At 49.0% G+C, this 25432-nt stretch overlaps 1 protein-coding gene across 1 annotated transcript in view; it reads left to right on the forward strand.

Moving 5' to 3' along the window:
• The window catches only part of BMAL1 (basic helix-loop-helix ARNT like 1), a 43124-nt gene that overhangs the window by 16508 nt on the left and 1184 nt on the right, over positions 1–25432 (forward strand). Inside the window, exons 2-17 of the mRNA XM_069965083.1 lie at positions 3880–3998; positions 4223–4370; positions 7445–7465; positions 8979–9023; positions 10456–10491; positions 12294–12451; positions 12567–12646; positions 13918–14010; positions 19473–19590; positions 21055–21204; positions 21396–21642; positions 22069–22175; positions 22665–22815; positions 23119–23207; positions 24115–24223; positions 25330–25423. Coding sequence (XP_069821184.1) covers positions 4231–4370; positions 7445–7465; positions 8979–9023; positions 10456–10491; positions 12294–12451; positions 12567–12646; positions 13918–14010; positions 19473–19590; positions 21055–21204; positions 21396–21642; positions 22069–22175; positions 22665–22815; positions 23119–23207; positions 24115–24223; positions 25330–25423 — 1638 coding nt within the window. The 5' untranslated portion in view covers positions 3880–3998; positions 4223–4230. The remainder of the gene's footprint in view (positions 1–3879; positions 3999–4222; positions 4371–7444; positions 7466–8978; positions 9024–10455; positions 10492–12293; positions 12452–12566; positions 12647–13917; positions 14011–19472; positions 19591–21054; positions 21205–21395; positions 21643–22068; positions 22176–22664; positions 22816–23118; positions 23208–24114; positions 24224–25329; positions 25424–25432) is intronic.

Genomic DNA, 25432 nt, shown 5'->3' on the forward strand with positions numbered 1-25432 from the left:
TGAAAGAATATATAATTTTCCTGTATTGAAAAAAAAAAATTCTTCTTTTTCACTAAATAGTGATGCTCTGAGCTGTGCCAATGGGCCCTGTTACATGTAGCAATTACCTGACAGATCAGGCCGATTCGGCAGATTGACGATTAGTTGGTAAAACGATTATCGGCTGATAGTCGTTGTTTGAACCTGCTGAAAAATCATCAGCCGCTTATTTTCCAAAGTCGTCCTGCAGCCTTTGCCCGTGTTCCTCGCTCACTGCTGACGCTTCTGGCCCGGTCTCTTTAAGGACAGGCCGCTCAGCCAATTACTGGCCATGGAGCTGTCCCATCTTTGTCAGTGATTGGCTGAGCAGTCGTTCATCGAAGATACGGGGCCAGAAGCGTAAGCAATGAGCGGGGAAAGGCTGCCGGACAACAGGCTGCATTGTTTTTCATGTACAAAGCAAGGACTCAGGGATGTGGCCAACAATATATATACAGCAAGATAATTGAGCCGTGTGTAGAATCTGTTGCGGCACGACCCCCTCATACGCTGGACCCTATAGTCCTGTGGTATCAGCAGCAGATCCGGTAAGGTGATGGGTGCAGCCTTTGTTGATGGGACCTGTTCCTCCAGCACATCCCACAGATGATGGATCGGGTTGGGATCTGGAGTCACCACCTTGATGTCACTTTCCTCACTCCTGTACAATGTATGCAGTGTGGTCCCCAGGGGCATTATCCGCTGTCATGGAGGGGGGGACTTAATGTGGATAGTAGAACATTGCCCATCACACTGCCCCGCCATCTTGTCATCTTCCTATAGTGCATCCTGGGGACGCAAACACCTGGCTTCCAGTATGATGGAGGACGTGACCCATCACACCAGGTGCTTTCTACCTTTGCTTCAGTTCTGATCCCCGTTGTAGACGCTATTGGTAGTGGACAGGGGTCACATGGGCTCTGACCGGTCCACGACAAGCTGCCAGACGGGCTAGCCTTCACCCGCACACATCAATGGCCCTGGCCCCCAATCATCATTCCCTGGACACTTTTGGTTGGTACTGACCACTACATACTAGAGACCCGGGCCCGGGCAGCCTCTCTGACCCCGGCCCGGGCAGCCTCTCTGACCCGGGCCCGGGCAGCCTCTCTGACCCGGGCCCGGGCAGCCTCTCTGACCCGGGCCCGGGCAGCCTCTCTGACCCGGGCCCGGGCAGCCTCTCTGACCCGGGCCCGGGCAGCCTCTCTGACCCGGGCCCGGGCAGCCTCTCTGACCCGGGCCCGGGCAGCCTCTCTGACCCGGGCCCGGGCAGCCTCTCTGACCCGGGCCCGGGCAGCCTCTCTGACCCGGGCCCGGGCAGCCTCTCTGACCCGGGCCCGGGCAGCCTCTCTGACCCGGGCCCGGGCAGCCTCTCTGACCCCGGCCTCTACACATCACTATTTGGCCCTTCTTGCTCAGATCCTTACACTTTTGCCTTAAAAACACCAATCTGAAGAACTGCCTGGTCACCTGGTGCACCGCGCCATTGTCTCCGTGCCATCCATGTTATCGCTCCACCTGTCACAGCTGATCTGTGTATTGTGCAGCTGAGTAGATCCTCTACCCACAATCTCCTGACGTGATGGCGCTATGACTAAGGAGGCATCACCGCTCACATCTCCAGATTTTTTTTATTTTTTTTTTAGCATTTTACAGAAACTCTTTCTTTGTGCAGTTTTTCCGAGGAATGAGAAGACTAATGTAAAACAGACATCATCCACATTCCTGTGCCAACGCTGTAACCGGGCCAACACAAGGGGGGACCAGCGGCCTAGTGTTTACAGAGCGACGGAGGATAAAAGCCGGGCCTGCCAGATCTACCTGCCGGGCAGCTCAGGGCTGTGGATAGTGCAGCAGGTGGATCTCCGCACCATAGACCTCAAGTTAGAGCAGACTCCTGGTGGCTGCAGAAGTTGGATGCCGCCCCAGGGGAGTCTAGGAAAATCTGGGTATAGCCATAGGCTGCATCCATGTTTTCCTGGCGGCCCTAGGGCTGCATTCAACTTCTCCAGCAGTGAGGAGTCAAATGCCGAGCGTTCAGATTTACATGAACGCTGCTGAACTCGCACATTTGGCAAGTTTACTTAAAGTGTCACTGTCATTTAAATTTTTTTTTTTTTTTTTGCAGAAATCGGTAGTCCAGGCAATTTTTAAGAAACTTTGTAATTGGGTTTATTAGCCGAAAAATGCATTTTTTTATCATGAAAAGGCAGTTTGAAACTGTCGCCCCTGTCTTGTTTTCCATGAAGAGTGGAGGGGTGGAGGGAGATGAGGCACCAAAACAGGACAACAAAGAGTTAATTTACAGCTACATCCTTTGTTCTCTGCTGGTGACTACACATTAATTTAAAAAGGTACTCCAGTGGGTTTTTTTTTTCCATATAATCAACTGGTTTCAGAAAGTTTTATAGATTTGTACATTACACTGGTGCCTTGGATTAGGAGCATAATTCGTTCCGGGGCCACGCTTGTAATCCAAATCCACTCTTAAACCAAAGCAAATTTTACCATAAAAAATCACTGCTCTGCAGACAATTTGTTCCACGCCCCAAAAATAATGATTTATTATTCTGAATAAGATGTAAAACAGATGAAACAAACATTCAGAAACAGCAGAATCTGTGATATATGTTACTGTACAGTAATGGAGAGGATGGGAAACACAAGGGCGGACAGAGACTGCAGGGGGCATGAAGGAATGAGCAGGGCAGATGTGGGCACATACATGTAGCGTCCGGGGAGAGAGGGGTTACAGCTATGGAGAGATTACCTCCACAGTCCTGTCCCCTGATGTAAGCCCCAGCCTGAAGTGGATCTGCTATGATTTGGAAGGTGAGGGACACTTCCTGGGTCAGAGTACAGGACTGTAGACCCCGATATGCAGACCATGCCCCTCCTCCACTCCCCCTCCCACCCAGTACAGGGAGCTCTTACACCAAAGCAATGCTCTTACACCAAGTTACTCTTAAACCAAGATACCACTGTACTTCTATTTAAAAACCTCTCCTGCTCTGGACAGTTCCTGACATGGCCAGAGGTGGCAGCACTGAGCACTGTGTCAGACTGGAAAATTACACCACTTCTTGCAGGACATACAGCAGCTAATAAGTACTAGAAGACTGGAGGTTTCTTATTAGAAGTAAATCACAAGTCCTATAAAACTTTGTTTTCAGTTGAGTTGAAAGAAATAAGATTTTTGCCGGAGTTTCCCTTTAACACTACTCTTTGCCACATAAGACAGCAGTCCTATGGGGCCCCTGGTATGACTTACAATGGGTTAGGGTCCCCGTGTCCTGTATCCTTGTGCACGTAGCGCCTTATGTGTATAGGAAATGGCCAAAGCGGCTGCTCGGTGACTTTGAGTAATAATAAGTTTGGCTCAGTGTGTTTTCAAATATCTTTATTAGTAAGCTTCATCCTGGTTAGGAGTCAACACACTGGGGCACGATCGTGGGTGCTAGTTATCATGATGGTGGGAACCTTTCCAGCATTCCTGCTTGTTCAGTGTCTGCATGGCGCTTGCTCTAGTGATTGGCAGCTGCTGCAGGACAGGCTAAGCTTTCAGTTGTTGCACATGCGCCCGAGTTAAATTGTGAATGCACTTTTTATTGCGTGCATGCAGTAGCGGTTAGGGTTATAGTTTGCATATGATGTTGTGCACTAAGACCCATTGCAAAACTACAATTCCCATCATGCCTGGACAGCCTTTGGCTGTCCAGGCATGATGGGAGTTGTAGTTTTGCCACTATGGGGAGGGGCATTAATTTAATATCTGATGACGCTAAGACCATCTAGGGATATTATCAGGCAACTTTGTAGAAACCAAATCTAACTTTCTTCTTCTTTTTTCCTTCCTTTCAGTGTTTGACAGACGACAGGACCATGATCAGCAGGTGACCAGCTTTACAAGCCTGCAAAAACCCCACATAACAAAGGGTTCTCATCCGTCGCTTCTCGCCCACCAAGACGCAATCTTATAGGTGAGTGTTCCCAATAGCCGCCCTGCGCGTTACGTCCCCTCATTATATAACCCGCCGTTGTGTATCGAGTAACATGGAAGATGCTCTGAGATGAGGAGGATAAGATGTAAAGCCATACCCCGGCTTATGGCTGTTGTATAAGGGGAGCTCCGTTCTCGCCCACCTCTCAGCCCTTCTTCTTTTTCTTCTTTCTTCACATTTTCCCTCCGGTGTTTCTCTTACAGATGTTCCAATGGCTGACCAAAGAATGGATATCACTTCTACTATTAATGACTTCATCTCCTCGGGTCCCACCGACCTCATATCCAGCTCGCTCAGCACAAGCAGCATGGAGTGCAACCGCAAGAGGAAGGGGAGTCTGACCGACTATCAGTAAGTGGAGTCTTGGGCGGAGGGGGAGAAGTTCTGGTTGGCCGCTGTATAGACTTATATTGTAGGGAGGGGGTGTCCAGCATGGTGGGCTGTCCAGGCTTAGGCATGACATGATGGAACTGTTCTGCCAGGCACAATTTGGGATAGTTGAGTGACAACTTGTATGGGTTGTTATTCACCTTCTCCAGATAAAGCTTTGCTATACATATAGATTTATCTATCTATCTATCTATCTATCTAATTTTTCATTTGCATGTTCTTAAAGGGAAATTTATTTTCTTTCAAATCAACCACAGCCAAAAAGTTATACAAATTTGAAATGTATTTCTATTTAAAAAAAAATCTTTAGTCTTCTGGTATTTATCAGCTGCTGTATGTCCTGCAGGAAGTGGTGTATTCTCTCTAGTCTGACATGGTGCTCTCTGCTTCCACCTCTGTCCATGTCAGGAACTGTGCAGAGCAGCAGCAAAACCCCATAGAAAACTTCTCCTGCTCTGGACAGTTCCTGACATGGACAGAGGTGGCAGCAGAGAGCACTGTGTCAGACTGGAAAGAATACACCACTTCCTGCAGGACATCCAGCAGCTGATAAGTACTAGAAGAATAGAAGTAAAATACAAATCTATATAACTTTGATACCAGTTGATTTGAAAGAAAATCTTTTTGTCGGAGTTCCCCTAATATTAATCAAGTATTCAATAGAGAATACAAGTTTTATCTCCATTTTAAGTATACAGACGTAGCCATAGATCAGTGCTCTCCAGCTCCTATCATAAGTGCGTGCTGGGAGTTGTAGTTATGCAACAGCTGTAGGTTGCAGACTGGTATAGGGGGGTGCGGAGGTCGCTGGACGAGCTGGGAGTAGTAGTTTTACAGCAGCTAGAGAGTCTGTAGGCTGGGTAGTACAGGGTTAAGAATTACAGGGCATGCTGGGAGTTGTAGTCTTGCAATAGCTAGAGAGTTACAGGCTATGGAACACTGTTCTAGGGGTCTCGGGGGAAGTGGGGCTTACCTTATACAGGCTGACCTTGCTGCAACAACTAGAGAGTCACAGGTTGGTAAACACTAGATGGATATTATACTACTACCTTATAAAATGGTGGAGGGCCCCTTTAGTCTATAGGGCCCCCCTGCACCTTTATGTGATGTTGTTGCCCATATATAATATATATATCTATCAGTTCTTTATCTCCCGTTGGTGGTCAGGAGGTTCCATAAGAGCCCTGTTTATATAACTGCAGCACATGTAGAGATTAAAGGCGGCCTGTCAGTGAAGGTCACTATGGAGTTATATAATCCTTCTCCGGCTTCTCCAGGAAGAACCAATCACTAGACTCTCTGATCTCCAGGGTCAGGGGTGGTGTATACTGTATAATACATGTTATATACAACCTACATACATTGTAGATGTGTATGAAACCAGTTGTAACTATGGGATGTTCTTGTGGTGGCTTTCAGGTCCTGGGGGATGGGTCACGCAGCTTGGTGCAGTGGTTCTTTAGTGGGGGGTTGTGCAGTGGGCCAATAGGAGAGTAAGTAATGGCTCTTGTTGTGGATCTACACCAGGGAGGGGGAACCTTTCGGCCCTCCAGCTGTTGCAAAACTACTATTTCCATCATGCCTGGACAGCCAAAGCTTTAGCTTTGGCTGTCCAGGCATGATGGGAATTGTAGTTTTGCAGCAGCTGGAGTCCTGAAGGTTCTCCATCCCTGATCAGCACCCTCCTCGCCCCGCCCCCCCCATCCATATCGATTTTGGAGAGTTGCCCCCCCATCCCGGTACTAGCCTACACATCACTATTCTTATATATAGGCAGCAGCTTCATGACTTTTTCGATTAAAAAACAAACCTTAAACACGACTTGGCTAAAACCATCCCAGCTGACAGGAGACGTGACGACTTTCCGATCCTTAAAGGGAAAAAAAAAAAATCATTGTTATATATATTTTTTCCTGGAACGCTGAGGCTGATTGACAATTATGTCACATCTTACAGACCGTGGCTTATGCATTTTTTTTTTTTTTTTGTTGTTTTTTTTTTCCTTCTCCTGTTTCCATAGAAACCACAGCGTTATTTCTTTCTATCATTTTTTTTTTTTGTATAGTTCTTCCATATACATAAGTGATGGGAGCCGCAGGAGGCGCTTCCCATTGACATCCAATGACGGAGATTGGCGTTTTTAGTCCTGATGGCTGGTTGTTTTTGTTGCCGTAAGCCTTGAATGCGCTCTTGCTTCTGCCAGCCGTATCAACACAAGCGTGCACGAACAGGCCGACCATTTACCCAGGGTGCATTATTATTATTTGTCCCCATTACAATAGAATCGGACATTTTATAGCCTAAACCCGTATTTATAAGATTAGATTGACGGTAACGGTCAGTGACACTGGTGATGCAGAACGCGCAAGAAACCGCCCGCCATGCCCCTCTGAAATACACACATTAGGAAAAAACAAAGTTGCATACAATGCCTATGTAATAGTACAAAGCGCCAAAGCAAGGGTGGGGACCTGCCGCCCTCCAGCTGTTGCTAAACTGCAATTCCCACCATACCTGGACAGCCAAAGCTTTAGCATGATGGGAATTGTAGTTTAGCAACAGCTGGAGGGTCCGAAAGTCCCCCCCCCATCCACAATGCACCCACAGATGCATGTCCCTGAGATTATAGGGCGGCTGCTGCATCTAGACCAGGGATGGGGAACCTTCGGCCCTCCAGCTGTTACAAAACTACAATTCCTATCATGCTTTAGCTTTGGCTGTCCAGGCATGATGGGAATTGTAGTTTTGCAAAAGCTGGGGAGCCAAAGGTTCCCATCCCCGGTCTAGATGAAGAGTAGACCATGTTGGGTGATGTCGGCAGGGTATAAGGCGTATAATGTATGTGACCCATCACAAGGTCCTGAAGCTATCTCCATTGTTCTGGCACGTCGGTCAGCCTTGTACCAGGATTGATGGCGCACGGGGCCGCTCCTGTTATCGGGAACATTTCCAATCCAAGCTTTAGATTAGTGAATAGTTATTTGACGTGTACGACTGCTCTCAAGTGCCTAACGCATTGTCATCTTGTCTTCTAGGCTTGACAGCTTCTCTTTTGAGTAAGTATATTTTTCAATTTTTCATATATAGATATATATATATATATATATATATATATATATATATATATATATATATATATATATATATATATATATATATATAATATATATATATAATATTACATATACAAAGTATCGGGCAGGTGACGTGTAACTGGATGTTAAAAAAATTATAATAAAATATAATCTAATAAAAATAAAATATTATAAATTCATGATTTATGATTTTATTATACAATTTATTTATTTTTACCCTAATTGGAACTATTATCCAGTTACACGTCACCTGCCCGATACTTTGCTTTCCTTCTGATGATGGCGTCTCCGCTGTCCGTCTCATTTCAGTCACATGGGTCTGAATCGGTGCAGATTTTCGGTCATGATTGCTGCAACAAGGTTTTCTACAAGGTGGGGGTGGGGGGGGGGGCACAAACTTGCATGTCACAAATCAATGCATGGGATGGGAATAGTAGTTTTAACTGTAGGGCTTTGGTGAATTTTCCAAATTGTCAGCCCCCACCAATCAGATACCAGTGTTCTTAGTCCCTGAGCTACAACTCCCATCATGCACTGACTGAATGGCGAGTGCATGCAATAAATTAGTATTTTGCAACCTGCGGCTCTCCAGCTGATGCAGAACTACAACTCCCATCATGCCAAAGGCTGTCAGGGAATAATGGGAGTTGTAGTTTTGCAACAGCCGCAGGTTGCAAAACCCTGATATGTTTTCTTGCTGTGGTTCTACAGATCACTGGCAGCAATTTTTTTTTTTCTCATTCCCATTGAACTCTATAGGGACAATCTGCAACCAGTCTGTACACTGTGTGCCAAAGAACTACATATTGCAAGAAAAACTGCAGCATGATCCTTTTTATAGCATGCAGAATTTGCAGCCTAGTTCACCTGCTGCTGTACGCTTCCCATTTGCTCCACCCTTAGCCCCTGCAATCTTTCAGGATTTCACTTTCTTAGTTGCCAAATAGGTAAAACTTTTATAGGAAGTTGGTCCAAAAGTTTGTGAAAACCCTGGAAAACTCTTCATTTCCAGCTAAAGAAGCTTGATAAACAGGCGCAGTCTTTGTAGCTGAGTCACGAGAGGGTTCCGGTGACTGTCCCTTTAATAACCAGTCTCTATGTGAATTCCTTTTTGATGAACACCGGTCATCTCCACCCAAAACAACTGGCTGGTGAGCGATCCAATAAATATGACGCATCGCTCTGTTATTGCACGCCTCTGTCCTCAGGGGTCCCCAGCAAAGGGAGCTCTGACAGTCACAAAACATGGAGGATTCCTTACAGAAACAGCGCCACAACTGGCTGTGGGTCAGGTCTGGTATTGCAGTTTGGTCCTATAGAAATAAATAGCGGTTAAGGTGGTAAAGCGCACAACCTGGGGAGTTGCACCCCAGACCATGCATAGAACATATAAAACATGTAATGTCCTCTACATGGTGCAATGTACAGAGGTGGTGTAGCTGACAGTCACTTTGCTTTTCTTTTCCCATCCTAGCCATGGAGAAGGCATGGATACCGACAAAGACGACCCACACGGCATGTGAGTATAAGACTTTGTACCATGACTACAATGTGCTCTACACTACTCACAGCTTACGCTATATAGATATATATATATATATATAAATATATATATATATATATATATATATATATATATATATATATATATATATATATATATATCTAGCTATTTTTTTTTTTTTTTTTTTTTTTTTTTATAAAGTTTAATAGACATAAAGGAAGTTAGGGTAGGCTGCTGCTTTGCACACTTTGGTTCTATAGGTACATATTTATGTATGTGCTCCCTCAGTGATGAATGTATGTATGTATGTGCTTCATCAGTCATGTATGTATGTATGTATGTGCTTCATTATGTATGTATGTTTTCAATCAGTTATGTATGTATGTATGTATTCCATCAGTTATGTATGTATGTGCTTCATCAGGTATGTATGTATGTATGTATGTATGTGCTCCATCAGTTAGGTATGTATGTATGTGCTTCATCAGGTATGTATGTATGTATGTGCTCCATCAGTTAGGTATGTATGTATGTGCTTCATCAGGTATGTATGTATGTATGTATGTATGTGCTTCATCAGGTATGTATGTATGTATGTATGTATGTGCTCCATCAGTTAGGTATGTATGTATGTGCTCCATCAGTTAGGTATGTATGTATGTGCTTCATCAGGTATGTATGTATGTATGTGCTCCATCAGTTAGGTATGTATGTATGTGCTTCATCAGGTATGTATGTATGTATGTATGTGCTCCATCAGTTAGGTATGTATGTATGTGCTCCATCAGTTAGGTATGTATGTATGTGCTTCATCAGGTATGTATGTATGTATGTATGTATGTATGTGCTCCATCAGTTAGGTATGTATGTATGTGCTCCATCAGTTAGGTATGTATGTATGTGCTCCATCAGTTAGGTATGTATGTATGTGCTTCATCAGTTAGGTATGTATGTATGTGCTCCATCAGTTATGTATGTATGTATGTATGTCTGTCATCAGCAATGTACATGTACATCCTCTAGTCACGTTACAGCAGTGTTCCCCAACCTGTGGCTCTCCGGCTTTTGCAAAACACAGGGAAGTTATGGAGAGCTGCATGTAGGATGTTCTGCCTCTTCAGCAGCGCTAATTGCCAAACTACAACTCCCATCATGCCCTGACAGAGGAGCTGTGAAGGAGTGATCCCTAACCTGCAGCCCTCCAGCTGTTGCACGACTACAACTCCCAGCATGCCCTGCCATCCACAGGCCACATCCTTTACAGCTGTGTTCCATACATGTGTCTCCAGTATTCTGGGAGTTGTAGTTCTGCAACCAGTTGATCTTCTCAGTAAGAAGCAGCCCCCTCCAGATATATAGTCACAGGATCGCCCACTATAGCTCATGTCCTCACCTCTTACATTTACACACAACTTATTTTATTTTTTTTATATATATATATTTTCAGGTTAGAATATGCAGAAGGTCGGATAAAGAACGCACGGTAAGTTTTATCACGTGTGTGTGTGTGTGGCGACGAACCCCTGGTCTGTTACCGGCGTGTGGTGAGGGCTGGGCCCCCGGGCTGTTACTGGTGGATGGTGAGGGGTGGGCCCCCGGGCTGTTACTGGCGTGTGGTGAGGGCTGGGCCCCCGGGCTGTTACTGGTGGATGGTGAGGGGTGGGCCCCCGGGCTGTTACTGGCGTGTGGTGAGGGCTGGGCCCCCGGGCTGTTACTGGTGGATGGTGAGGGGTGGGCCCCCGGGCTGTTACTGGCGTGTGGTGAGGGGTGGGCTCCTGGTCTGTTACTGGCGTGTGGTGAGGGCTGGGCCCCCAGGCTGTTACTGGCGTGTGGTGAGGGCTGGGCCCCCGGGCTGTTACTGGCGTGTGGTGAGGGCTGGGCCCCCGGGCTGTTACTGGCGTGTGGTGAGGGCTGGGCCCCCGGGCTGTTACTGGTGGATGGTGAGGGGTGGGCCCCCGGGCTGTTACTGGTGGATGGTGAGGGCTGGGCCCCTGGTCTGTTACTGGCGGATGGTGAGGGCTGGGCTCCTGGTCTGTTACTGGCGTGTGGTGAGGGGTGGGCTCCTGGTGTGTTACTGGTGGATGGTGAGGGGTGGGCTCCTGGTGTGTTACTGGTGGATGGTGAGGGGTGGGCTCCTGGTCTGTTACTGGCAGGTGGTGAGGGGTGGGCTCCTGGTCTGTTACTGGCGTGTGGTGAGGGCTGGGCCCCTGGGCTGTTACTGGTGGATGGTGAGGGGTGGGCTCCCTGGTCTGTTACTGGCGGATGGTGAGGGGTGGGCTCCTGGTCTGTTACTGGCGGATGGTGAGGGGTGGGCCCCTGGTCTGTTACTGGCGGATGGTGAGGGGTGGGCTCCTGGTCTGTTACTGGCGGATGGTGAGGGGTGGGCTCCTGGTCTGTTACTGGTGGATGGTGAGGGCTGGGCTCCTGGTCTGTTACTGGCGTGTGGTGAGGGCTGGGCCCCCGGGCTGTTACTGGCGTGTGGTGAGGGGTGGGCTCCTGGTCTGTTACTGGTGGATGGTGAGGGGTGGGCTCCCTGGTCCCTGGTCTGTTACTGGCGGATGGTGAGGGGTGGGCTCCTGGTCTGTTACTGGCGGATGGTGAGGGGTGGGCTCCTGGTCTGTTACTGGTGGATGGTGAGGGGTGGGCTCCCTGGTCCCTGGTCTGTTACTGGCGGATGGTGAGGGGTGGGCTCCTGGTCTGTTACTGGCGGATGGTGAGGGGTGGGCTCCTGGTCTGTTACTGGTGGATGGTGAGGGGTGGGCTCCTGGTCTGTTACTGGTGGATGGTGAGGGGTGGGCTCCTGGTCTGTTACTGGTGGATGGTGAGGGGTGGGCTCCCTGGTCCCTGGTCTGTTACTGGCGGATGGTGAGGGGTGGGCTCCTGGTCTGTTACTGGTGGATGGTGAGGGGTGGGCTCCTGGTCTGTTACTGGTGGATGGTGAGGGGTGGGCTCCCCGTTCTGTTACTGGTGGATGGTGAGGGCTGGGCTCCTGGTCTGTTACTGGCGTGTGGTGAGCGGTGGGCTCGCTGGTCTGTTACTGGCGGATGGTGAGGGGTGGGCTCCTGGTCTGTTACTGGCGGATGGTGAGGGGTGGGCTCCTGGTCTGTTACTGGCGTGTGGTGAGCGGTGGGCTCCTGGTCTGTTACTGGCGTGTGGTGAGCGGTGGGCTCCTGGTCTGTTACTGGCGTGTGGTGAGGGGTGGGCTCCCCGGTCTGTTATTGGCGGGTGGTGAGGGGTGATCCGATACACTGGACGTGTACGCTGACCTTTGCTTTCTGATCACAGGGAGGCTCACAGTCAGATTGAGAAGAGGCGCAGGGACAAAATGAACAGTTTTATTGACGAGTTGGCGTCTCTGGTTCCCACGTGTAACGCCATGTCCCGGAAGCTGGACAAGCTGACCGTGCTGAGAATGGCCGTACAGCATATGAAGACTCTGCGAGGTGAGGAGGGGGCTGCATGTAAGGGGGGTCATATCCATAGCCTCTTCTATCCTCCAGGTCATTGTGCTGCTCCCTGTTATCAGCCGCTTCAAGTGTAACATCTTCTCTTTTACAGGTGCTACAAATCCTTATACAGAAGCAAACTACAAACCCTCATTCCTGTCAGATGATGAACTGAAGCATTTGATTCTCAGGGTAGGTGATGGGAGGGATCAGATCAGCAGAATAGTGAGTGCAGCTCTGGAGTATAATACAGCATGTAACTCAGGATCAGTAATGTAATGTATGTACACAGTGACCTCACCAGCAGAATAGTGAGTGCAGCTCTGGGGTATAATACAGGATGTAACGCAGGATCAGCAATGTAATGTATGTACACAGTGACCCCACCAGCAGAATAGTGAGTGCAGCTCTGGAGTATAATACAGGATAAAACTCCTCCTCCTCTATACAGCTCAGGCAGACTATATAGTAGTATATATACTATATACAGTGGGATGTCTGCACTGCTGTAGAGGTATAAGACGTCAGTCAGGGTTGTCTCTTTGTTCGGGGGACAGAATGTTCTGGATGAGCCTGAACTTGTATCTTGCCTCGGAGGACTGACGTGTAACACTGTAAAACATGTCAGCACTGATGTTGTGTCGGCCTTCATGGCGGCTGTCACTCCATCCCTGATGTGTCTTATAACAGAGTGAGGGGCTGCGGGCTCCACCTGGGTGGTCCCCGGACTATGGACGTTACTTGGTTCTCTGTGCGTGGTGTTCCCATCATAGAAGGGAAATGATATAACCGTGAGCAGCAGGCGACAGTGAGTCACTGGGTGTAACTACCAGACATGCCCAGCACTGACACCTGCATCAGGGCGCCCCCTGTCTGCCTCCTGGGTGTAGACATCATATGGCAGATATAAGCGCTCCATCTTATAAGGAGTGGATTCTCGCTGATATGTCCCGGACTAATGTGCTGCAATACACAAATTCAGAAGGAGACAGCACTGTTCACAGCAAACGTGATTACTTTATTCACATCCTACTCCCGAAACGTTTCTCACGCTTGAGAAAGGCTGAGAATCAGCCGAAACGTTGCGGGAGTAGGATGTGAATAAAGTAATCACGTTTGCTGTGAACAGTGCTGTCTCCTTCTGAATTTGTGGATCTATGTCTGGACGGAGGGGTCCTGTCTGGTGAGGCGAGCACTTGAACTCTATATTCTATAGACTCCAACCGGTGCTGTTCCTTTTGGATTGGATAATGTGCTGCAATGTCTTAGCTGTACAAAGGGGTAACCTCTGCAGCCCTATGCACGGAAGTAATTACAATTGGGCAACCTGCGAGTCCATCCACATTCAGCTCATGAGTAATGTAGTAGAATATAAAGTGCAGTGTATGTATACCTATATACTATGTCTGTGTACCTATATACTATGTCTGTATGTGTAGCTAATACCTTTCCCCCCCTCTCAGGCAGCAGACGGCTTCCTCTTTGTGGTGGGCTGTGACCGCGGAAAGATCCTCTTTGTATCGGAATCCGTATTTAAGATCCTAAATTACAGTCAGGTAGGAGACGTTCACACAGTGCAGACCTCTTGCTCTCCATTACCAGTAACCAGGACTGGACTGGGTGGGGACAATTGAACTATGGCTACACGGTGTCTGGCTGCATCACAACTTATGAGAATGAGTGGCGATAAGATGCAACCAGCAGGTGCTGCCACCATGACCAGACCGAAATCTTGGATGGACTTTTAGGTTGCAACATAAAAGCGGTGCACAGTAATTATGTGACCATGCAGCTTGCGGTGTTGTGTAGTGATGTCACGATACCAGAATTTTGAGTTCGATACCAATACTTGATTTTTTAGTTCGATACTCAATACCAGTTCGATACCTCGAAAAAAAATACAACCCCCCCCCCCCCCTTATAAGATCAGCACCCTCCTCTCCTGACATCCTCTGTGCTGCTGTGACCTCCCCATAGATCAGCACACTCCTCTCCTGACATCCTCTGTGCTGTTGTGACGTCCCCTATAGATCAGCACACTCCTCTCCTGACATCCTCTGTGCTGCTGTGACCTCCCCATAGATCAGCACACTCCTCTCCTGACATCCTCTGTGCTGCTGTGACCTCCTCTATAGATCAGCACACTCCTTTCCTGACATCCTCTGTGCTGCTGTGACCTCCCCTATAGATCACCACCCTCCTCTCCTGACATCCTCTGTGCTGCTGGGACGCTGTGACCTCCCCTATAAGATCAGACCCCTCCTCTCCTGACATCCTCTGTGCTGCTGTGACCTCCTCTATCGATCAGCACACTCCTCTCCTGACATCCTCTGTGCTGCTGTGACCTCCCCTATCGATCAGCACACTCCTCTCCTGACATCCTCTGTGCTGCTGTGACCTCCCCTATAAGATCAGCACCCTCATCTCCTGACATCCTCTGTGCTGCTGTGACCTCCCCTATAAGATCAGCACCCTCATCTCCTGACATCCTCTGTGCTGCTGTGACCTCCCCTATAAGATCAGCACCCTCATCTCCTGACATCCTTTGTGCTGCTGTGACCTCTCCTATAAGATCAGCCCCCTCCTTTCCTGACATCCTCTGAGCTGCTGGGACCCTGCGACCTCTCCTATAAGATCAGCCCCCTCCTCTCTTGACATCCTCTGTGCTGCTGTGACCTCCCCTATAGGATCAGCCCCCTCCTCTCCTGACATCCTCTGTGCTGCTGTGACCTCCTCTATAGATCAGCACACTCCTTTCCTGACATCCTCTGTGCTGCTGTGACCTCTCATAAGATCAGCACACTCCTTCCTCTCCTGACATCCTCTGTGCTGCTGTGACCTCCCCTATAGATCACCCCCCTCCTCTCCTGACATCCTCTGTGCTGCTGGGACGCTGTGACCTCCCCTATAAGATCAGACCCCTCCTCTCCTGACATCCTCTGTGCTGCTGTGACCTCCTCTATCGATCAGCACACTCCTCTCCTGACATCCTCTGTGCTGCTGTGACCTCCCCTATCGATCAGCACACTCCTCTCCTGACATCCTCTGTGCTGCTGTGACCTCTCCTATAAGATCAGCCCCCTCCTTTCCTGACATCCTCTGAGCTGCTGGGACCCTGCGACCTCTCCTATAAGATCAGCCCCCTCCTCTCTTGACATCCTCTGTGCTGCTGTGACCTCCCTATAAGATCAGCACCCTCCTCTCCTGACATCCTCTGTGCTGCTGTGACCTCCCTATAAGATCAGCACCCTCCTCTCCTGACATTCTCTGTGCTGCTGTGACCTCCCCTATAAGATCAGCCCCCTCCTCTCCTGACATCCTCTGTGCTGCTGTGACCTCCCCTATAAGATCAGCCCCCTCCTCTCCTGACATCCTCTGTGCTGCTGTGACCTCTCATAAGATCAGCACACTCCTTCCTCTCCTGACATCCTCTGTGCTGCTGTGACCTCCCCTATAGATCACCCCCCTCCTCTCCTGACATCCTCTGTGCTGCTGTGACCTCCCCTATAAGATCAGCCCCCTCCTCTCCTGACATCCTCTGTGCTGCTGTGACCTCTCATAAGATCAGCACACTCCTTCCTCTCCTGACATCCTCTGTGCTGCTGTGACCTCCCCTATAGATCACCCCCCTCCTCTCCTGACATCCTCTGTGCTGCTGTGACCTCCCCTATAAGATCAGCCCCCTCCTCTCCTGACATCCTCTGTGCAGCAAGGGACCAAACATTGTGTTTATTGGGGACAGCATGGGGGGGGGGCAGTAGTGGGCGGATTGACGGGGGGGATCCAGGTTGGGTGAACAGTCCAGGGTACATTTAATCAGCCACTGGGTACAGACTACAACCCCCACACTGCAGGGAGCTGGTGAAGGCTGCCAGGTCTGGACAGACAAGAGAGGGTTACTCTGCCTGGCAGGTCAGTTCCTGTCAGAGGGCAGGGGTTTAAGGGCAGGAATGTTAGGGGCACACTAGAGGGCAGGGATGTGGGGGGGGGGGCACACCAGAGGGCAGGGATGGGGGGGGGGGGCACACCAGAGGGCAGGGGTTTAAGGGCAGGAATGTTAGGGGCACACTAGAGGGCAGGGATGTGGTGGGGGGGGGGCACACCAGAGGGCAGGGGTTTAAGGGCAGGAATGTTAGGGGCACACTAGAGGGCAGGGATGTGGTGGGGGGGGGGCACACCAGAGGGCAGGGGTTTAAGGGCAGGAATGTTAGGGGCACACTAGAGGGCTGGGATGTGGTGGGGGGGGGGCACACCAGAGGGCAGGGATGTGGGGGGGGCACACCAGAGGGCAGGGATGTGGGGGGGGGGGCACACTAGAGGGCAGGGATGTGGGGGGGGGGGCACACCAGAGGGCAGGGGTTTAAGGGCAGGAATGTTAGGGGCACACTAGAGGGCAGGGATGTGGGGGGGGGCACACCAGAGGGCAGGGATGTGGGGGGGGGGGCACACCAGAGGGCAGGGGTTTAAGGGCAGGAATGTTAGGGGCACACTAGAGGGCAGGGATGTGGGGGGGGGCACACCAGAGGGCAGGGATGTGGGGGGGGGGGCACACCAGAGGGCAGGGATGTGGGGGGGGGCACACGAGAGGGCAGGGATGTGGGGGGGGGGCACACCAGAGGGCCGGGATGTGGGGGGGGGGCACACTAGAGGGCAGGGATGTGGGGGGCACACCAGAGGGCAGGGATGTGGGGGGCACACCAGAGGGCAGGGATGTGGGGGGCACACCAGAGGGCAGGGATGTGGCTGGGGGGGGGGGGCACACCAGAGGGCAGGGATGTGTGGGGGGGGGGGGGCACACCAGAGGGCAGGGATGTGGGGGGGGGCACACTAGAGGGCAGGGATGTGGGGGGCACACCAGAGGGCAGGGATGTGGGGGGCACACCAGAGGGCAGGGATGTGGGGGGCACACCAGAGGGCAGGGATGTGGCTGGGGGGGGGGGGCACACCAGAGGGCAGGGATGTGGGGGGGGACACACCAGAGGGCAGGGATGTGGGGGGGGGACACACCAGAGGGCAGGGATGTGGGGGGGGACACACCAGAGGGCAGGGATGTTTGCAATGTCTGCACACATCCCCTGCTCTCACTGCGGTACCACTCAAAGCATGAGGCTTGTCAAAGCAGAGGGGAGGGGGGATTTGTAAAGGGAGTTTAAGGTGGAACAGACAGCCTGAACCTCGGCCAGCAGGAAGATTAACCTTTGATGCTGGCCAAGATTCAGGCTGTCTGTTCCACCTTAAATTAGCTCCCTTTACAAATCCCCCTCCCCTCAGCTCCAGGAAGCTCCCAGCTGTCAGGTCTCCGTTCCTCCGTGCATATTCATGTGTGCACACTCAGGCCGGTCAGGAAGAGCAGCCACCGAGAGTGTGCACACAGGAATATGCATAGGAACAGCGCCGCAGATGGACGGCTGCATGACAGGGGGACAGGAGGCTGAGATGTGACGGGCTGCGGGTCATTAGCAGCGGGGGTCTGTTACACATAGTAGCCGACCCCCACTGCTTCTGGAGAGGCTCAGGATGGGTCAGAGGCCGCTGTCTGTTGTGACAGCGGCATCTGCACACTGCACAGTTATATAGCCGGCACTAGCGATCGCTGTGTGCCGGCTATAACTTCTCCCTGCAGTGAGCGGAGGAAGAGGAAGTGACGCCAGGGGGCAGAGGGCAGCACACAGAGAACATGGCCGGCGCTTAGCTAGCCGCCGGCCGTGTTCTCTGCTCTATACTTTATATTAAGCTGCGTTATTAGGCAGCTTAATATAAAGTATCGATACCAGGAAATCCTGGTACCGAATCGTTTTTTGGCCCGAAATATCGATAGTAGTATCGATATTTCGGTGCATCGTGCATCCCTAGTGTTGTGTAAACCTACATTAAAGGGGCGATACAAAAATATGGGCGCTTTCTTCCAGAGACAGCCCCGCTCTTGCCTCCAGATCAGGTGGGGTTTCCAATTAGGCTCCATTCACTTCAGTGGAACAGCGTTGCTAAACCTGCACCCAAACTGGAGATGAAACGAGTGGTGCTGTCTCTGGAAGAAAGTGGCCATGTGTTTGTAGCGCTGGAGAACCCCTTTAACCTGACAAGCATTGATGCAGGCCTTTTACACAGGACGATTATCGGCCGGGTGTGTTGCTAGAAACGCTCCTGCGGGTGATAATCAGGTCGTGTAAAATTGACAGTGATCAGTGGAGGACGGGCAAAACGACCGACTGACCGATCAGGTGTTTTTGAACCGGCTTTAAAATTTATGGTTGTCGGCAGCGCATCTTCCTCTATAAACAGGGTTACGTGTGGTCGATAATGATGGAGAACTGACAGCACAGATATGTGTATTTATAGGAGTCTGGAATATGTGTGTGTGTGTACAAGTATATATAATATGTATATGTGTGTCTAGGATATGTATCTGTTGGGCCCTGGGATGTGTATATATTGGCTGGATTACAAGAAGCGCATAAGGTAGTATACGCTGCTGCTTGTGATCTGGAATCTGTACTGTCTTGTGGTCTTGTGATCCGGCACGTCTCTCCGGTCCTCTGGCCACCGCCTCCTCCAGAATGATTGACAGCCGGAGGGGGTGGGACCCGGATGCCGAATCACGAGCAGCAGGTAAGTGTACTCTGCTGCTCGTGATCTGAAAACTGACAGCACAGATATATATCCTAGACCCCAATATATACATATCCCAGATATATATATAATACACACACACACACATCCTAGACTCCAGTATATACATATCCCAGACCCCAGTATATATACAGTGGTGCCTTGGATTACGAGCATAATTCGTTCCGGGACGGCGCTTGTAATACAAATCCACTCTTAAACCAAAGCAAATTTTCCCATAAGAAATCACTGATCTGCAGACAATTGGTTCCACACCCCAAAAATAATGATTTATTATTCTAAATAACATGTCGAGGCCGACAAATCGTTAGGTGGTAAACACGCACGATACCAGAAAGGGGGCGGGGTTTGTAACTTAACCAATCATGTGAAATCTCTTGCCTTACAGAATGATCTGATTGGGCAAAGCTTATTCGATTACCTACACCCAAAGGACATCGCCAAAGTGAAGGAGCAGTTGTCGTCCTCGGACACGGCCCCACGGGAAAGGCTTATCGATGCAAAAAGTAAGTTGTATTATTCTGGATTATATGTGCATGTCATGCGGAGACCATATTCTGCTTTAGGACCTGAGCGTGGTCACATCCAGGACCCCCACATGTCCTGTGTAGTATCTGACCACTATGGAGGTCCTTACAGACAATGGTGCAGAAGAGAGATGATGGGAATAGTGAACTGTGGTTCATGTCATTCTGTAATTCAATAACCGTGTTATAAAAAAGCTGAGGATTTGGAGCTGTGTATCAGGGAGACGCCGGTCCAGCCACAACGAGAACGGAGCTTTATCTGCAGCCGGCTGTTCTATCTGCGCCTATGTGAGATTACTTAGATGGTCTATAGGTTATATAAGAGCTGGGGCCTCGGTACCTGCAGCCTGTCCTATGTTATCTGGTGTCCAGGATAATTAGGTATCTGATCTGCTCTGTGTTATATAAATGTACTATATATACTGTACTGTATACTATCCATAGCCTGGATCATGCTGGGGAGCACTGCTATATACTATCCATATACCATAAGTACATGGGACCACTGATATATATACTATCCATATAGCATAAGTACATAGGACCACTGATATATATACTATCCATACACCATAAGTACATGGGGCCACTGCTATATACTGTCCATACACCATAAGTACATAGGACCACTGCTATATATACTATCCATACACCATAAGTACATGGGACCACTGCTATATACTGTCCATACACCATAAGTACATGGGACCACTGATATGCTATATGGATAGTATATATATATATATCAGTGGTCCCATGTACTTATGCTGTATGGACAGTATATAGCAGTGGTCCCATGTACTTATGCTATATGGATAGTATATATATATATAAGTACATGGGACCACTGCTATATACTGTCCATACAGCATAAGTACATGGGACCACTGCTATATACTATCTATACACCATAAGTACATGGGACCACTGCTCTATACTATCCATACACCATAAGTACATGGGACCACTGCTATATACTGTCCATACACCATAAGTACATGGGACCACTGCTCTATACTATCCATACACCATAAGTACATGGGACCACTGCTCTATACTATCCATACACCATAAGTACATGGGACCACTGCTATATACTGTCCATACACCATAAGTACATGGGACCACTGCTATATACTGTCCATACACCATAAGTACATGGGACCACTGCTATATACTATCTATACACCATAAGTACATGGGACCACTGCTCTATACTATCCATACACCATAAGTACATAGGACCACTGCTATATACTGTCCATACACCATAAGTACATGGGACCACTGCTATATACTGTCCATACACCATAAGTACATGGGACCACTGCTATATACTGTCCATACACCGGCTGTAGTATATAGTGTTGTGCTGTGCAGGCATGCGTTAGATAATGACGAAGAAAAATCCCTTGCTAAGACTGTTATGTCTTTGTCTTGTAGCCGGTCTCCCTGTCAAGACGGACATCACCCCCGGTCCGTCGCGGCTGTGCTCCGGAGCCAGGCGTTCATTCTTCTGCAGGATGAAGTGTAACAGACCCTCGGTGAAAGTAGAAGATAAAGATTTCCCCTCTAATTGCTCGAAGAAGAAAGGTGAGACGTCTGAACATAAATGTGGCCCGAACTGCTGCTGTCCCCCTTCCCCCATAATGCAGGCGTGCAATAAAAACCATCAGTCTCGACCTCTCCGTAAGGCGTCTGGCTGGAGCAGGAGCCCCCCCCCCCCCCCCTTCCTGATTCTGTTCCTCCCATGTGACCAGCGTCTTCTCTCCTTTGCTTTGCAGGAGACCGGAAAAGTTTTTGCACTATTCATAGCACTGGATATTTAAAGAGCTGGCCACCCACAAAAATGGGCCTCGACGAGGACAACGAACCCGACAGCGAGGGCTGTAATCTTAGCTGCCTTGTCGCCATCGGACGCTTACACCCGCACATAGTACCGCAGCCTGCAAACGGGGAGATCCGGGTAAAGTCTACAGAGTACGTCTCGCGGCACGCCATCGACGGCAAATTCGTGTTTGTAGATCAGAGGTAAGAACGGTGTTTGGTTATCTTATAGCAAAGTAAATGACAGGGTTTCTACCCATAGGTGGCACTAGAGAGGCAATGGCTAATGGCTATCAAACAGGACAGTGGTCAGCTAGATAAGAAGATTTTTGGTGCAGCACTCAATTCTCATTAAGGAGAACCATCTGGTGTATAGAGACTTACATGGCGGGGAGAGGAGGGGGGAAATTAGGAGGATGAAAACTGTCCCTCTAGTGCCACCTATAGGTAGTTACCCTGTATGTAATGTAAGATCCATAACACTGGGATTTCCATGCTGGAGTCTTTGGTCATAGCTGCTCTGTAATAGAGCAGATCTGCAGTGTAAAGTATAGGGGGGAGCCTGGATTTCACTCCACCTCAGACATTGCTGCTGTTCAGAATTGTAACTACCGTTCTTTTACGTTACAGGGCGACCGCCATCTTAGGGTACTTACCGCAAGAACTTTTAGGAACGTCGTGTTACGAGTATTTTCATCAAGACGATATCGGGAATCTCGCAGAGTGCCATAGACAAGGTAACAACTCCAGGGTCAAAAGGGGTTGGGCGACCATGGCTACTGAACAGCGCCACATCCATCCATAGGTTGGGTCTGGTATTACTGCACGGGTCCTCTGCAATTCTGCACACAACCTGAAGATGGAGTGGCGCTGTTTTTGTTTTTTGTTTTTTTGTGCCCTGCAAACTATTCTTCCCCAACTAATGCAAAACTACTACTCCCATCATGACCTCATGGATAAAGCCTGTCTGGCTCTCCAGCTGTTACAAAACTACTACTCCCAGAATACCTTGACAACCGATGCATGGTGGGAGTTGTAGTTGTGCAATAGCTAGAGAGTCAGAGACTAACTTAAAGCAGCTATGGAGTCTGAGCATGCTGGGAGTTGTAGTTTTACAGCTCCTGGAGAGTCCTGGGTTGCTGATCACTATACTACAGGATGTGATCTGCTGTTACCAGTATCGGTCACTGCCATTCACCCCGTGTGACGTCCGCCTTTCCTTCCAGTGTTACAGACCAGAGAAAAAATCACCACAAATTGCTACAAGTTTAAAATCAAAGATGGCTCCTTCATCACCCTGAAGAGTCGCTGGTTCAGTTTCATGAACCCTTGGACCAAAGAAGTAGAATACATCGTCTCCACCAACACCGTTGTATCGTAAGTTCTGCTGCACTTAGTATGACATCTATTCCGGTGAGGGGCGGCTTCTCCCGGGGAGGTGGTGTGTGAGCGGCTCCTAATTTGTCCCTTGGTATAATGTAACTTTATAGGCAGAGGGACAGATGGGACGGGGGTAACGCCAGGAGTGTGTGTGTGTGTGTGTGTGTCTCTGTGTGTGTCTCTGTGTGTGTCTCTGTGTGTGTCTCTGTGTGTGTCTCTGTGTGTGTCTCTGCGTGTGTGTGTGTGTCTCTGTCTGTGTCTCTGTGTGCCAGTCTATTAACATTGTCTGTTTTATTGCAGAGCAAACATTCTAGAGAGCGGAGATTCAGCCTTTTCACATTTGGCAGCCTCCCCGCCCAGCATGGACAGCGTCCTGCAATCCGGAGAGGGTGAGTCTGGTCTCTGCCATCTTATATCAAGGTTGGGGAACCTCCAGTTCTTGTAGAAATACAACTCCTATCAGGCCTGGACAGCTAAAACTTGATGAAAATTGCAGTTTGTACAGCTGGAGGGCCTCAGGTTCCCGATCCCCATCTTAGGCCTCATTCACACGTCTGCAGAATTTATTTGTAATTGCGGATTTGTAATTTTGATCGCATGTATCGGTTTCTGTGCGCCTATTCACACAGGCACCACTTTTGCAGATCACCAATTGCTGCACGGGTCACTATCAGGAATGTAGTGGGTTGTGAATTATGGGCCGTGACTGAGCCACAAAGTGCTGTCCGTGATTGTGGGCAGCGCTTACAGACGTGTGCAAATTTATGGCCGGTTTGCTGCCAGTGATTAGCATTGCCATGCAGCAGTTTCCTTGCTCGCCCAAGAAACATCCAGATATATTAAAGGGGGATTCCACTCTAACATAACTTTTGATATGTTGCTGCCCATGGTGAGACTAATAATTCCTTCCATACTTGTTGTTATCTATTCAGTCTCCTTCCCCCAGTTCTCAGCTGCTGCTTTCTGCTGAAGACACAAAAATCTGTGTGTGAGCTTTTCTCTGTCCACCCCACCCCACCCCACCCCACAACTGATGTTTAAAAAAAAAAAAAGTCTCACCATGGGCAGAAACATATCAAAAGTTATGTTTAAATTAGGATTTTAGATTTTGAGCTTTGAGGGAGCCAGGGCCACAAGCTCTTACAGCGCTAAATATGTAGGCACTATATTAATGCAGGGAAAGAAAGCAAGCCTGGTGCTGTTTTAGTATGTTGCCTCCCTTTTATATGAAAAAAAAAAAATACAAATAGTAGCGTCCATTTTTTTTTTAAGGTCACGATTTTCCTTAATTTTCAGGTGGCACAAAGAGAACCCATCCGACAGTGCCTGGCATTCCTGGGGGAACCAGAGCCGGAGCTGGGAAGATCGGCAGAATGATCGCAGAAGAGATCATGGAAATTCACAGGTGACTAATAATATAAATCCTGGGTGTATTGTACTAGAAACAATCCCTATGTCAAAGAAACACGGCCCACAGGGTGACCACTAGGGGGGCAGAATAAACCTTCTACAATATTTCTCAATGGCACAAGATACGAGTGATAACTGCGCCACCTTGTGGCTGTTCGTATGACATAATATGCATTTTTTTTAATGTTTTTTTTTTTTTTTTTTTTCCCCCTCCGTATTGTAATATTTTACATTGCATTTATCGAGATCTAGTCTTACGGAGAGATATTCAACTCTTCTAGCACTTTCAATAAATTCAGCATAAACTCCACTTCTGTCTGCTCCTTCTAGGACAAGGATCTTCGACCCGAGGCTCCAGCTGTCGCAAAACTACAATTCCTAGAATGTCTGGACAGCCAGAGCTAAAGCTTTTCCTGTCCGGGCATGCTGGGAATTTTAGTTTTCCAACAGCTGGAGGGCGACAGATTGAAGATTCTTGCCTAAGGGGGGCAGGTTTATGTTTGATTCCAGAACTCCAGCTTAGCATCTATTGAATTGAATAGGATCCGAGCTGCAGTAACCTGTGCCCCTACTACACAGAAGACCAGGGCCTCTCACTCCATTTGTTGGAAAACTACAATTCCCATTATGTCTGGACTACCAGCCATTGCTGCCCAGCTACTATAGGAATTGTAGCTTTTGCATCAGCTAATAGGTGGGGTGCCAAGTTTCAGCAACTGGCCTATCGACGTGTAAACCTGGAAAACCCCTTTATGGTGCGTTCACACCTACAGGATCTGCAGCTGATTTTCTGCAGCAGATTTCAGTTAAATAACTGAACACAGCATCAAATCTGATGCTGTGTTCAGTTATTTAACTGAAATCTGCTGCAGAAAATCAGCTGCAGATCCTGTAGGTGTGAACGCACCCTTAGGGTGCGTTCACACCTACAGGATCTGCAGCAGATTTGTAGTTTTAGATGCAAAGCAAATCTGCTGCAGATCCTGTACGTGTGAACGCACCCTTAAAGTTGAGCCACAGATGTCGCCTTCTATAGCCCCGATGGTGTATGACATTCACTGTAGTTGTCTCACTTAGTGACGCTTTTGTTCTTTTGTGCAGAATAAGAGGGTCTTCACCATCCAGCTGTGGGTCAAGTCCACTCAACATCACCAGCACCCCCCCTCCTGACGCCTCCTCTCCTGGGGGTAAAAAGGTAACTTCC

The sequence above is a fragment of the Dendropsophus ebraccatus genome, chromosome 4 (assembly GCF_027789765.1).
Source record: "Dendropsophus ebraccatus isolate aDenEbr1 chromosome 4, aDenEbr1.pat, whole genome shotgun sequence".
NCBI classification, from domain to species: domain Eukaryota; kingdom Metazoa; phylum Chordata; class Amphibia; order Anura; family Hylidae; genus Dendropsophus; species Dendropsophus ebraccatus.